Source organism: Halyomorpha halys, unplaced genomic scaffold (genome assembly GCF_000696795.3).
Source record: "Halyomorpha halys isolate HHAL.00 unplaced genomic scaffold, Hhal_1.1 Scaffold1388.1, whole genome shotgun sequence".
In the NCBI taxonomy this organism is placed as follows: Eukaryota; Metazoa; Arthropoda; class Insecta; order Hemiptera; family Pentatomidae; genus Halyomorpha; species Halyomorpha halys.
In genome coordinates this window covers 366,265-382,587 of record NW_027107006.1, presented here as the reverse complement: position 1 = coordinate 382,587, position 16,323 = coordinate 366,265, and the positions used below count along the sequence as shown (strand labels likewise).

Genomic DNA, 16,323 nt, shown 5'->3' with positions numbered 1-16,323 from the left:
TAAATTTAGATCATTGAAGTTTGTGTTAATATTAATATAAACCACTCAGAAGCAATCAATATATTCAATCAGACATTTTATGTCGTATGTTCAAAAGAGCAATTCGACTGACGAACAAAAAAAAAAAAATAATAATAAACACTTTAATGTAGAATAACAAATAATGCAACATGGAAGATAGCTTTATCTAACGTGGTAGATCTCCGACAATTTTTTACTTTATTTATAGAACGCGGTCGCACATCGTCAATATTAGAACTAGAGTTTTCAATATAACGAATTGTCATTGATTAGAAATGACTAACCAATTTCAAGAGAAGCCGCTCGTAATATTTATCACAATTGCCTAATATATTTATCACACTTGTACAAATATTGCCCAACACATGAGGTGAGGACAACATTGAAATTAAAATTATTTTTTTAATTGATCATATTATGTGGTTTACAGGACAACACGATAATACTTCACTAAAATAAGTCGTAATTTGTGAAATACCCAGTTATATAATATCTTAGTGCTTATAGAATTTCACGGTTCCACAACGAAATGAAACAGTTACTAGAGAACTAACGGTTAGCCCAGACAATCTGGTTGACCGGAATACCTGCGCCTCCCAATTCTAGCTAGTTCTCTTCTATTCAATCTTTGAGAATCCATTGTGGAAAGTAATTGGACGCTAGTTTTTGGTCGTATCTTCAAAAGTTAGAATACTGCGAGAATGTTTCGAAGAATAAATGTAGCTTCAAACATCAATTTTCTTCGAACTTTCCTCTTTAGTTCAAGAATGGAAAAAATTTCAAAACGCATATTAGTACAAGAGCCAGGAAGAAAAAAAGGCAGTTATTTCACCCCAATTTTTGATTACTTTAATGAAAGCTATGTATAATTACTAGTCAAAACTGATGAGTCTGCCAAGTATAGGTAGGGGGAATAAAAAATGGCGGCTGTTTCAAAACCTTAAAAAAAGCATTAATTTTTCATTCGGAGCTCTATATCTTAAAAACTATCACCGTTACCTTCGTAGAAATAATAGTTTTCATGATATTTTCTAAAATAAATTTATTTATATATAGGACAATAAGTTTTATTTATAAAAACCTTTATTTCAAAAACCATTTGACGTACACATATCTGCCTGCACTCAAATTAAAGCTAGTTAAATTTACTATAAAATAGTTAATATTGTTTATCTTTGTAGGAGTAGTAGTTTTTATGATATTTGACAAAATAAGCTCATAAAATGTTAATTTCTAGTTGTTCGTATAAAATGTTGGATTTTTAAAAAAATATATCTCTAGACCCATAAGACGCACATATGTCTGCCAACACTCAAAATAAATGAAATTTAACTTACTATAAAGTACTTTATGACACTTATCTTCGTAGGGGTAGTAGTTTTTATGATATTCTCATTTGAATATAAATTTGGCAAATGAAAATATGTCCGATTAACTATAAATCAATTTATTTGAGCAAATTACATGAAAACTACTACTCCTAGGAAAATAAACGTCATAAACTACTTTATAGCTCATTGAACTAGCTTTAATTTGAGTGCTAATAGACATCTGCACGTCAAATGCTTTTTGAGATATAGACTTTTCAAAATAAATTCACTATGTTCAATAAATTTTTCAGTACATTTTTATGAAATGTTGCTTTTTAAAAAGCTATATCTCGAGAACTATTGAACGTAAATAACTTTATTAGGGCTTACATTTCAGCAAACTTACTCTACTTTAAATGATGCTCTCTTAGAGTTTTTATTGTTGTTAGTATTTTTAAAGATATAGAGCTTCGAATAAAAAATTAATTATTTTTAACGTTTTGAAACACCCCATTTCTTATTCCCCCTACGTATACTTGGCAGACTCACCAATTTTTACTAGTAATTATATATAGTTTTCAATTAAGTAATGAAAAATTGGGGTGATATCATTGCCTTTTTTCTCCTCATGGGCTTTTGTACTATATTGTATTGCAGGTCTGATATGTTTTATGAATTTAACAAAAATCTATAATATATGAGAATAATCTCTAAATGTTCAAGAACAACCTTCAATTTTAACTTATTAACTTCTCTTATCAGAAGAATATCGATTCAATCAATGAAATATGATTAATATTGAATATTTTTATCGTAACGGAGGAAAATACAAAATATTTATGAATGATTTTCATATCATAAATTCGTAGAAAATGTATCTTAGTAACTATCAGACATACAAATGTGTATTAGCGCTAAATATGAAGCTTGTTAAATTACTTAGAATAAGCATATAATGATTTTTATAAGACTAGCATTTTCCATGGTATTTAACAAAATAATGTTTTCCAACAATGTTTTTCAACAACAATGTTTTTCAAATAGTTGTTTTGTTCGGTTTACTCTTAGTTACTCGAAGACAGTGGTTACCAACTTTTTTTGGATGTAGAACCCTTAGGTAGTTGTAGGTAAATTACGGAACTTCTACATTATCATTTGATGCAAATTGAGTGTCAAATAATATCTTTGCAGCAAAGAAAGGCTAGAATGTCTACACAAACTTGTGCGAAACTGATATGGTAAGGTTCAAAACTGTGTTGAGATAAGGTAGAATGACCTATTCTTAATTTTCGCGGAGCTCTTGGAAGATGCTGGCGAAACCCCATTTGGGAACCACTGCTCTAAGACAATCAGAACTATCAACAACATATTAAAAATGAGGACTCCTTGTCCTGGTGTGTTTAATAATTTTGTTTTTCTTCGTCTACTGGACTGTGAGCACCTGTTATAGTACGAGGTCAAAGCGTCAACATTATTTTTTTCAAACAATCAGCCCAAGCCGGGATTCAAACCTGTACAGAGTTGGACGACTGATACAAATTTCAAAACATGGGCGAAAGAATCTAACCTTTTATTTAAATCAACGAGCTCTCAGTATGAATTTATTTATTAGTTAATAAGAATGCAAAAAAAAAAAAAGCTTTTGCGTTACTCCTTCCACCGGACGAACTTCACCAATAGATTTAGTATGAAGAACTACGTTAAATATGATCTCATAGAAATTAATGTTGGTGGTTATCTTCGTGAAAAAGCCATTGTGGGTTGAAACTTCTTGATTAAGAATTCTGAACGTCCAAATACACGGAAATAAATAAGCTCACGATAGCTATCATAAATCCCTCACAAGTATTTTAATCTTCAAAGCTTGCAATCATAATCAGGACAGTCGTGACCTTGATGTGAATTAGAAAAGGCTGGAATATAATTTATGTTTTAACTTTGTAACATCAACTTTTTAGGCTCTACATCACATTAGCGAATCATGCCCCTTTTGATTCACCTCAAGAAGTCACGGTCTTGAGCGTCCGCTTTCCAGTTCCGAGTTTTAACAGATATCTTGCATCATGCATCATTGTTCTGTCGTCTTAACCTTGGTCGTCCTCGCTGTCTTGTTCCGTGAAGGACTTCGGTGAAAATGTTCTTCGGAATCGCTGAGTCATTTATCCACTGGACGGCCCACCCCATCCTTCTAAGGCTGATGACTCCAACCTCGTCTGGCTCATTCGCCAGGTCCAGGTTTCTAAGTGGCATTTCTTCGAAACTCATTTCCGACTTATGTCTCCCTACTCCTTCCACCGATGCACGTTTCCCATCCCGCTCATCATCTAAGCTTCAAACCTATATATATGGACGGTGAGTAGGTGATAGTTAACAGGTTTGTAGAGATCAAGTTCGTAATTAGGTAGTTTCTCAGATGAGGCCTCAAACCAAAATATAATCCCTTCGGACCTTTACTTCGTCAGTAATATTTTTGCCAGAACCTAGAAGTGTAAACTCGATCACTTTTTGAAAAGTTAATCTGTCTAAGCTTACACCCTCTATCCAGAATCTGCTCTCTGGCCTTAGACCATATACTACAGGATTTTCTTCGACAATTAATAGATAATATTGATTACCACATAATGAAAATTTTTTTCCTTAAATCAGTCAAACTCTATCTTTTCTTACTCTCATATAAATAACTTCATACAAAGAGCTTGCTGACTTAAAAAAAAAAACTTGACTTTTTAATCTATGTGTCACTGCGTTCTATTGTGTACCGGTTCAAACCCGGCTTAGAGTGGATGACTTTTATTTCGCGATGGATCGATAGACTTAATCTCGACTTACTCTGGATAGAATAGATAGGCAGGCATCCTTTAAGATAATATTTCCTTCCGTAAAGTACAAAAGAGAGATAAAATCTAATAAAGCTCAAAATAATAATAACAACGAACTGGCATTCCTATCCCAATTTATTGTTGGAAATTTACCTATAAAACTATTCAGAAATTGATAAATTCGTTTAGTATCAGTGTCTCACAGAAAGATGGAGTAAATGAGCCACGGGACTTTTCCACTTTTCTAAAGGGACCTCACGGCAGGGACCTATTGTATTTTATTTTAATGACAATTTTATTGCATTTTTATTGTCTTTTCAATAAAAAAAAAAAATGGCAGGATTTATTTATTTCTTTGGACGGTAGAGACCTCAACAGGCCCCAAATAGTCTTGGTACGCCTTTGATGACTTTGCATTAACTTGTCATAATTATTTGCTAATCCATAGAAAAGTGCTACTTGCCAGTCTGATTTTCAAGTGTAACGAAATAATTCTGAAACGCCTAATACTAGAAACGTTAGACAAGCATTTCCAGTTTTAGTAACCACTTTTCTTATTTAAGATTCCTTTTATTTTATAGATATTTATAGGATCGAATTTAGATGTTTTGATTTAGGCGAATTTGATTTAGGTTTTGTTCAGTATAAGCACATGAAATAATTTTAAACTCTTATGGTTACTGGAAGAGTTTTAAACCTAATTAAAATCATTAAAGGGCAGAGAAAATAATAAATTAAATATGTTGTTCGTTTGAGTTAGTGTAGATTCTAAATCCTACAAATTATCTCTTACTTTCATTGCTATACTTGAAAATGAAAAAAAAATATTATCTATAAAATTTATGATAAGATAACGATTGAAGAGGACAGGATTGATCACTCCACATTCATCTGTAATGAAAAATGAGGACGACATTTCTGTAAAATAACTGAGCGAATTGAAAAATAAGATATAGTTTATTACACAATTAATTTTTTCACTAGCCCTTTTAAAGTAATTTTGTCAATAATTAAGATTTCAATCCCACTAATTATGGTTTTTTTCGTAGCATTTTAATAATCCCCTGGCTACTTAACTCTATTAACTTCTAGGAGCCGAACAACATTGGATGAAGAGGAATATAATTTACATTGGATCACCAAGTAATTGTAATTGTGGACTACAATCACAATGACATTTAGTAATTGCAACTATAAATTATAATTACGTGCATACAACATAATTATAATTCAGTTTCGAGAATTTTGAAATACAGGAAATTTAATAGAAATCAATTTCAACAATATCGCCGAAGTAAAATCGCAATCGAACAAGATTCCATGGGATGTTCTATGTAATTCTTCTATAAATTTATTTTTTATAATATGGTAAACACTTTCTATCAACTTTATACAAAAAGAAGAAAAAATCTTAATTCACTTCTAGTTTCAGTTATAAATATATATTTTTCTTATTTAATTTTCCCATGCTATTTTCGCTTCTGGTACATTTATTATTGAAGCCACTATTAAATCAGCCAAGTTAGTATTTACTACCATCTAGGAGAGAATATTTTAACGAGATTATGAATTTTTGCCATTCTTCTCTTTCCAGTAAGCATAACTGTACGATCGGACTTTATGTACATGAAGAAAATACGATAGAAATATACACAATAGAAAGAAGAAGGCTGAAGTGATATGGACAGTTACAATGAATAGTAGAGGAACAGAAGCCCAAAATAATCTTCCATCATCACCCAACAGAGGCTTAAAGAGGACGGCGCCAGAAGGCTAAGAGAAGACAGGTAAGACAAGATAAAAATTCAAAACTTTTTAGAAACAAGAAACGACTGAGCGTTTTACAAAAATGTTTAAAACAATAATAATTTTTGGACGAAATCCAATTTTTGGGTTTAAATTTGAGGCCTGACAAAACCCACCAGATCACCTTTACTCTCAGTCGTAAACCTCTGCCCTCCTATCCTACAGTATCCTTTCTAAATACTCCACTAATGCCTGTTGAACAGATTCGATACTTAGGACTCCATCTTGACAAGAGACTTACTTGGAATCCACACACAAGACTGAAACGACAAGAAACTGCTCGTAGATTCCACCAAACCATCAAATTCTTCCCGCATCCAATCGTTACAATCCAAAATCCTACGTAAAATCCTTGATGCTCCTTATTACGTTCACAAAGACCTTAACATCCCATTCGTTGCAGATTTTACCCAAAACAAATATGCGTCTTTTCATTCCAAACTCCTTAACCATCCTAACCCATTAATTCTCAATCTTTCATCCTTAACAATCCCTGATAATCCTCCGAGGCGTCTGAAAAGAAGATGTCCACGGGACCTTCTAATTTAAATTAATGTTTGAAGTACCAGCAATAGGTGGTTTCTTCCCAAGATTTTCATGTGTATATGAAACATACTACATATTTACCTATTGTATTATTTTGTACAGTTGTAAATTACATTAAATAAACAATTAAAAAAAAAAAAATTGAGGGATTTTGACATTGGGCGAGAAGGAAGAAAACATCAACGCTCCTACACCTGCCTGACACAAAAAATGAACACATATACGAATCATTTTATATTGTAAAAGTGAGGAGGGCAATACAGTTTATTGGAAGGACATGGGACTTCGTCTTTGGATTGGTGGAAGGGAAGAAAGGGAGGATTGGCATCCTGCTAGGTACAATCCCTGCATCATAAATAAACAATCATCAAATAAAAGTGCTATAGTGCTGAATTCCTTTCCAATGAGTGAACCAAATTCCGTCATAAACAAATCCTCAAGGTCAGATCTGACACGTTCCCCCACCTACGTTTCGGTTGATCAAATACATTTCAGTCGGTTTAGTATTGATTAAACTTTTAGTGATTTTTTCGTTATCTACATCAACAACTTTCAAGCGCATTATATTCGTTGCAATGCTATCACTTTAGATATGTTCAATGGATGCAGTTTTCAAATTCCTCGTTTATATCAATAAGCATTGCCTAAAATCATAATAATATGCATCTCTTTTCCTTAAATATTACATGCTTATAGAAGTATCGATCCAAAAAAGTGAACTGTTGATTCCAGACTCACTCCCTAAGTCAGCCTCAGACACTGGCCGTCTCTCCCGTTCCCCAGACAACATAAAAGCATAGACCCGCCAAGCTCAATGCAATTAGTAGTATACTTACCATTCGTTAAATATAATAATAAATCAGAGCCAGATTTATATGAACATGGATATAGTTTTGAGGAGTTATTGTTACTAAAATCACATCTTAAAAAAATAACGGTACTTTTCTTCCATTTTAACGTCAACTACTATAATATAAGAAAGTGATCGCGTAAAAAACGATAATAAATCGATATCCGGCAAAGAGATATGATAGCAAAGAGGTAGGCAGAGTGACTAAGGACGGAGGGCATCGACCCGCCCCGGTACCGTTAGGGAATTACCTTGCCTCAGCTCCTACCTCCTCCGTCATTAGAGTCTTCTGAATTTAGTGCCCTCCTTCCTCTTTTCCTTCTTTCTGCCGTTCCCGAGTTCGAACGGTAGGGGAGGGATGTGACGATTAGGGAGAGAAAGGGAGGATGAAAAATTTGCGCGATGATCATTAGTGATCTCTTTGTACTGAAAAAAAGAAAAATATCATTATGAAAGAACGTAGAAAAAGGAATAGAAAATAAGAAAGTTAGGAATCGTTAATAGTTTGAAGGACTTTGAATAGGATTAATAAAAATTATCATGTTTAAGAATGATAATTACTAGATTAATAAATGATACGAGTACTTTGAGGGACTGTTTGAGTCAGGAATTCGGAACAATATAATAATAATAATAAATATTATATTATTTTATTATTATGTTATTTTATTTATTTGTTTTTCATACCGATAGTTTGATTATGTTCATTTTGTTTATTCTTCTGTTTGTAGATATTTTAAGAGAGTTTTTTTTTATTCATTTATTTAATTTATTTTATTTTAGTATGTATGAGATCATTCATCACTATTACCTATTACCCACAATCTGTGTGGCAGATTGTAATATCTATCAATAAATAAAAAGTAGTAAAAATCTACAATTTTCCATTAAATAAATATTAAAAAAAAAAAAAAATCTGAGAAGAGATATATGAACCGTTAAAACAAGGATTGGTGAAAGTCAATCCCGGAGGTTTCAGATATTCTTTACTTAGAATTACTTAAAACTTTGACTTTAAAAAACATATATTTATATGCCCACAGTTCAATAAGTTTTTTGACAAAAAGTTTTTAATACAGTTTATAAATCAAATAAAAAATACAAAACAGAAAAGAAAAAAAAAAACAGAATCCTCAAACATCCTTCGGATAGAACTAGAAAGTCACAAATTTCTAGTGGCAATATACATTTTAAAATTGAATATTTGTCAATTTTAACTATTTTCTATCATGTTTTGTAAAACAAAAATGACTGGCATGGGGAAGGCAAGGAAAAGATAAAAAAAATTGAAATCATCACTTTTGGACTCCGCAACATGTGAGAATCCAAAAAAAATCTGTCAATATTCATTTTAATAACATATGATTTAATAAATATATTTTTAAATAAACTTAAAAATTAATAAACAACTGATTAAATCTATCCGTATATCACCTTGGTATACCATTTTTAAGAACGTTAAGCAATATGGTTGACACTTGATACTATTATCTGATGCAACGGTAAGGATTGATACTCATCCGAAGGCAAACAAAGGACAATGGAGTGAGTTTACGGAATTGATGATTTAAAAAATACTTCCATTGGTCACGAATACGGCCAATTACACCGATCTTGGCAAGTAAAAACTTCAATACAAAGTAATTGATTTAAGCATTGTCTTCTTAACAACTAATATCGAACACAAAAGGATGTAACCATAGAATAATTGTTAGCATTTCTTAAGAACTGCTTTACGAGGAATATTTTTTTAATTGTCTCTGAGAATTATGAACAGCGGAAACATGATGAACTTGACATACAAATTTTTTTTTTATTTATTTATTCTAATATACAACTGTACAAAAAATACAATAGGTAAATATGAGGAATGTTTCAAAAACTTGAAAATCTTGGGAAGGAACAACCCAATGGTGGTACTTCAAACTTTAATTTAAATTAGAAGGCTATTCAATCCTTACAATCCAAAATCCTTCGTAAAATCCTCAATGCTCCTTACTTTGTCACAAATAAAATCATACATAAAGACTTTAATGTTCCCTATGTAACCGATCTACCCCGAACCAGATATCATTCCTTCCATTATAAACTCTCTAACCACTCAAACCCCTTAGTTTCTAATCTTACATCCTCTTCCATTCCTGACAATCCTCCAAGGCGTCTGAAAAGAAGATGGCCACGAGACCAGCTAATGTAAAACGTCATTAGAGTGCTACCAATGGGTAGTTTCTCTAAATGTATTATAATGTAGAGAGGTTAAATAGCAATAAATAAATATTTAAAAAAAAAATCAGAAGGTCCCGTTGCCATCTTTTTTTCCGACGCCTTGGAGGATTATCGGGGATTGTTAAGGATGAGGGATTAAGAGCTAGTGGGTAAGGGGATTGGAATGAAAATACGCATTTCTATTTCGGGCCAAATCTCCAAAGAGATGTTAAGGTCTTTGTGGATAACTTTATTTGTGACGTAATAAGGAGCATCAAGAATTTCTCAAGATCAAGAGGATCTTGGATATGGATTTTGTACGAATTGGATACGGGAGGAATTTGCTGGTTTGGTAGGGTTCCAGAGCTCAATTCCGTATGTCCAAATTAGTCTGATCATCATATTATATAATACTTTTTTGTAGTGAATTAGGAATTTTGAGCGTTTGTTCAGGTAGAGTAGGTGTTGTAGTAATCGAAATCTACGAGCAGTTTCTTGTCGTTTCAGTCTACATATAAAATTAAGAAAGGATTAGGACTTATATTACGTTTAATAACTTACTGTGGGCAAAGAACCATTAACAGAATTTGCTTGTTGAAAATAATGGCAGATCAATTATTGCAGAATACAATCAGAACTAGGGAGTGAATACCAAAGGAGAATACTCGTTCCATATCGTGTGACGCAGACAAGGAGAGACATGTGGAAGTGAGTTGGATCTACAATGGCCATTGGTGTAATTAGCTCTACAAACAAAAATTCCTTGAATCTATCAGCCTCTTGTCAATACAGCTGTCACTAGTGTTTGTCTTCGTCACAGGCTTTTGTTCTTTCAACCTTGTTTCCAGCGGTGAGAAAAGAATCGACGCATTTGCATCTGGTATTTTTGTATTGTGACTATATTTACTGTTATAGTAAATGACGTCCAGTCACAATGGTTTACATAGGTTCTTTAATTAGAAAAGGATATGTAGAGTTTATCTGATATTCTTCAACTTAAAAAGGAAAAGTTTGGGAAACGAGTTCACAAAAAAAAAAAAAAAAAAACTGTTGCAACTAAATATTCCAGCAATATAAAATATCACGTCTGATTTTGCTAAATTTCAATGATGGAGAGCAGTAATATCGTCATTGTTTAGCAGATTTATTCCATTGCCTATGGATCAGGTCTTCTACGGACGCAGGAGCTCAAGTGAAAAATAAGCAAGAATAGATTTACTATTTTTTTTTGTTTTTAAAATAAAACTCAATCGCATTGATAGGCATAAACAATTGCCCCGACTCAACCTCGCTCAGCAGTATTCTATAATATTTTAACATAATTTCATGTTATGAATCATCATTTAAAATTATCTCTATAAAGTTTTATTACTGAGATTGGTAGCACTGATTAATTTCCACTGCTTTTGCATTACGTAATAGACAATACAAATCTTAGAGGCCCCCCCTGATATCTGCACTGTCGAGAGCCCTACCTAGAAATGTATTCTTATATAAAAGGAAACAATTTATCAGGCAATTAGGATATTTTTTATTTTACTAGTTACAAGCTATGATCCAATAAGAGATTTTTCAGTTTGTGGTCGAGTCAAAAATAAATATTATTTTCCAAGAATAATTCAGGGCCTCATTATATTCAATTATATTATACCGCATCTTCATAAAAAAGTTAACTTCTCAAATATTTTCTAGATCCATTCAAATAATCGATTTCTAATGTTCTAATACTGTGAGCAACTCGTTCCTATATGCATTCGCTAATTCCTAAAACTCTGCCTTACTTTATCTCACTTTGAAACGACACGACTTCTTACTCCTATGCTCTTCGCTATATATATAAATACTTTGCCGGATTCTGCATTCCAACAGTCATGCTCATCCAAACCATCAGAGTTCAAGGTCTGCACTTTAAAACGGCCTGCTGTACAGGACATTTTGAATGAGCGCGTAGATTTTAAAAATGTGTGTTGCACTCGAAAGAAATATTAGACTGAAATTTATTCCTATATTAAAGAAAAGCATTTTAACTGATCTCTGAACAAAAACTTCAAAATGACAAATCATTGTAGTTGCAATGTGCCTTGAAATAGGCACAACTTCACAATATATACGATTTTTTAAAGAAAAGTTTAAGTAAAAAATCTACGCCACACTATACACTATTTTTTATGATATAAATAATTTTCTTTAAATTCCCGTATATTCAAATAGTAATTTACTAAACATCTTTTAAATTACTTTGAAATTGTGCTCAATCCTTGGTCTGTTCATTCCCTATCGACTTAATATAATTTTGTCCTTTGTAATTTCAAATAGTCTCTTCGTAGTACTTTTAAACAAATTTCTTTCAATAAATCATTTTAAAGAAGTCTCAAAAAAATTCTTCTGCCCAGAATAAAATTAGTTTTGATAATCCTACATTTTATTTGCACCGATCCCACATATCTAAATATTATATTAAAAAATCTTGTAAATAATACAAGAAAAATGATATGAAAACTAGTTCTGAGGAATATGAAGTTCTATCACATGCGATTTTTTATAATTAATTGGTTTAGGTGACCGGATTGCTTAGTATTTACGCACATATTCTCAAAAGAGTTAATATTCCATAAGAGAACTTGACAGAAAAAATCAAGAACAAAAAAACTTGACGATGAAATTACTAAAAAGATTATTACAGTTTCATATCACTATGGTTGAAAATCATTCTTAAACTTTAACGATTTGTCTCCCCTTACCACTTCGTTTTAAAAAGTCACTACTGTCGTGGTCAGAACCGGAAAATTACGTGAGATGTGGGTCAGAGATGACGATGACCCTACGAGGGTCTATCCTGTGGTCACAAAACTGGTTTCGGCGCCTCAACGAAGATAGTCCTTCTCAGTTCTTCAGTCGCCAAGAGAGACAGTGACTATTGTTTATATATCCATTTATTCGACTAATATTTTTATAAAAATATTATATTATGCAATATTTATATTTATTTAATTTTTATTTTTAGCGTCGTTCGAGCATTACACAATTCTTAGACTTAATGCCACAAGTATTTTTTTCTAATATGAAAAGTATTACCAAATGAATCAGTTGATAACTGTAGATGGATCAAGCACTAATACTTATGTATTTCTGATTTAACTTTAAATATTTTTTTTATAGCTAGATAATATGTTTAAATAAATAAAGCTCCTTCACCTCTTGTGTGTTTCAGGATTGGACACGTGATTAACCCATCGTGCTACAAAAGCCACCAAAGACCTGAGCCATCTTTTCCTGAACTGAGGATTCTCCAGACTCTTGAGAGCTTCTTCAAGCTTGAGCCTGCCCCTGAGATCGAGGAAGTGATCAACTGTCTCCCTAAGACCGGACTCATCCCAAAGTCCTTTTCCCATTTCTGAGTTCCTAAATACTTCCCATACCTGTAATATAAAATATATATAGATGTTAATTTTATAATACAAGAGGGCCTCTATTGAACTGGTCTTGATGACATATCAAGAGTAATGTATGTAACAGGAAGCCTTAACCTGAGCCAGGATGGGGTTGAACATGGACGTGGCCTGGTCGAACTGTTCGTGCGCATGGACGTCCTCCAGTTCGGGCTCATCGTGGTGTTCATGCCCCTGCGTTATCAGCAGCGGTACCAGGCTCCCCACAACACTCTCGAAACTCAAAGTGGATTTATCAGCGATAGATTCTCTTGTTTGTCGTTCGTTTGGGCTGAGAGAGGACATCAAGTTCTGCAGCACCTGTAATTGCAAAAGTAGTCTTATATCTGGGAAAGCATTCATGAAATATTTTGATAAATATAACCATAAATCTAATGATGATTAGATTATAGTATAATTCAATCATTTTACAATTCATTAGTAATAATGATTAATAAAATAATTTAGACTAATGAATTAGTGAGTTTAATCTCATTCTTAGAATTTGAGAGAAGTAGTGAAGCACCGGTATTCCTGACTGAAGCAGAATTTAAATTTTTTTCATCATCTGACCTACGCTTTCTATAAATTTTTAATTGCCTTAAGGCCAAAAAATCAAGTAATTTTATTAATTATTGTTATTTACAACAGTATCAAATTAAATACAATAAGTAAATTTGCTAATAGATATAAAATAACATGATACAAACATGTGGAGAAAATACCCATTGAAGAACTCTAATTACGTTACTAGAGAAGAAGATCTGGGGCCATTTTATTTTCAGATGCCTAGAGAGGGTATCAAGTATTTGAAGGAGAAGTGAGGTTAGAAACAAGTGAGTTTTGGTGGTTGGGAAGTTTATCATGAAAGGATTGGTATCTGGTTCTGGCCAAATCGGCAACATTTGGAACATTGAGGTCCTGATGGATGACTTGATTTATGACAAAGTAAGAAGCATTAATTATCCTGGACTGTAAGGATTGGATACGAGAGGAATTCGATACTTAAGTGGAGCCCCAAAGCTCAACTCCGTATGTCAAGATAGGCCTTATTATAGTCAAGTAGATTAGTCTTTTGTAATGGATTGGAAGATTAGACAGTTTGTTTAGTAAATGTTGAAATAGGCGGAAACTGTCTTTTCAGTTTTGCATAATAGTTATTATCATATTGTGTCAGCCGTTTGCCAAATTTAGTCTTAAGTAACGGATCTGTTCAACAGGAATAAGTGGGATATTATTAAAGGATACTATGGAGCAGAAAGTCATGGATTTACGACAAAGGGTAAATGTGATTTGGTGGGATTTATTGTAATTCATTTTAATCCTCCAGTTTCGGCACCATTCTTTAAGGGTGGTGATGTGGGATTTGAGAGTTTAGGATACAATGGAAGGGTCATTATTGACTGACAATAGACATGTGACGTCGGCGTATGTGGTGAGGATAGTGTTAGGATGGATGGGATGTCAGCTGTAAAAACTGTATAGAGGATTGAGCCAAGGATACTACTCTAAGGTACACCAACAGACTGAGGAAGGAGAGATGAATAAACGCTATTGTGATTTACTAGAAATAATATGTTGGAGAGATAAGAACCGATAATGAGTAAGTACGTATAGAGTAGGAATATTGTATAGCAGTCCTGGATGCCAGACTCGATCTACATCAAGAAAGACTCCCGAGGAGTACATTCTGCGCCAGCCACTCGATGGCATTGCTGGACAGTGGACTGGGTTGTTCGGAATCCAAATTGGTGATCTGGGATTATGTGATGGAATCTAGGATGCGGTACAGGCGTTTCAACATGAGGTTCTCAAGGATTTTGCCCATGATAGGTAAAAGAGAGATAAGAAGGAAGGAAGTATTCCGGCGGTATTTGAAGTTTGAGAAATACAAAAAATTTAGAATTTTCTTCATCCATATTTATTCTCATCTTGGACGTTCCGGAAATAGGATACTTTTAAGATATTAAGAACTTTAAACTACTCATATCTTTATTGATTTTTTTTCTATTTACTATCATTACAATTTATTATTTTTCAAAAAAAGTGAATTATATAACGCTGAAGAGGAGGAAAAGTATCCCCGAAATGAGAATAAATACATGAATGAAGAAAATTGTATTTTTATAGTAATATATTTAACCTTTAATTAAAAATTTTAAAAAATTAATTTTTGGTTAAAATTATAATTTTGGATAGGGAGTAGGTAGCTCACTGGTAAGGTGCTGTGCTACAAACTCCATGAATCCCGTTTCGAATCCGGCCGTGGCTAGAGTCAAACTAGGCTCGGGGTTTTCGTTTAATATGAGTTTGCCCACTCAGTTAACCCACTCGTTTCATTATTAAGACAATTAAAAAAAAAATTGTTCATGACCATATAATTATATTAATGATAAAAATAGTTTCAGTAATCTCAAAAACTAGTAGCGTAATAAAAGGTCTTGTTACAAGTGTCTATAATATTTTAGGTATATTTCCACAAATGTACATCAGAGCATTTGAAGATATAAGGATATTTCTTATTAAGTTTTATCTATACTTATTTTTTCAACCATTTCATTAGCATGTGCTATATATACACATTACTATGACACGATGATTAGATGAAAAAATACTTATCAATTTTATTTTATGTTTATCGGAGCATCTCTCTACTAACCTGAAGATGACCCACGATAAACAGCTCAATAAAATGTACCTAACCTTGATCCTGTTTGCGTCCATTTATTCCGATTGTCGTAAATTTCATTAGATATGAATGAAATTTGCATTCATGAATACGTGCAGGAATATTCAACAATGGATTTAATTTTACTTCGGGACCCTTTAGATACTTAAGTATAATCACGATACGTGTCTAAAAGTGAGTATATGGTTGACATAAACGACATACTCGTACACAAATTAATGTTTTTATAGGAAGTAACAATAATTTCCGAAGGAATTTGTACTGGGAAATGTGGGAAGAAACTAAAGCTTACTTTCACTGGCATCCACACAATTAGAAGACTCCGTAAATAGCTTAAATTAATGAGGCGAAAGTGGACAGACTGCATTCACTCTTCACAATCCTTACAGCTTGACCGTAGGATGTTATGACTTTTGCAAAAAGTGGATGAGGAAGTATTAAATGGATATAGCTAAGTACACACAAAACCAGAGAAGGCTCGCTATGGTTTCATCCAAAACTTTGCAGATTGGGACGAAACGTCGGTTAATAATATCTATTTTTTTTCTATAGTTGTAGCATTCTTGACTGTCACTCAGACCCTCTTAATACTATTAGTATTGATATGGTATAATTTCATTAACTTGCACAATGTTGATTTCTACTTTTC

The 16,323-nt window shown here is 32.8% G+C and overlaps 1 protein-coding gene across 1 annotated transcript in view; it reads right to left on the bottom strand.

Moving 5' to 3' along the window:
• Nucleotides 1-16,323, bottom strand: part of LOC106689531 (uncharacterized) — a 48,061-nt gene that overhangs the window by 16,352 nt on the left and 15,386 nt on the right. The window contains exons 2-3 of the mRNA XM_014434535.2: nucleotides 13,085-13,306; nucleotides 12,753-12,976 (exon numbers count right to left, since the gene is read on the bottom strand). Of these exons, the coding sequence (XP_014290021.1) occupies nucleotides 12,753-12,976; nucleotides 13,085-13,306 (446 nt within the window). The remainder of the gene's footprint in view (nucleotides 1-12,752; nucleotides 12,977-13,084; nucleotides 13,307-16,323) is intronic.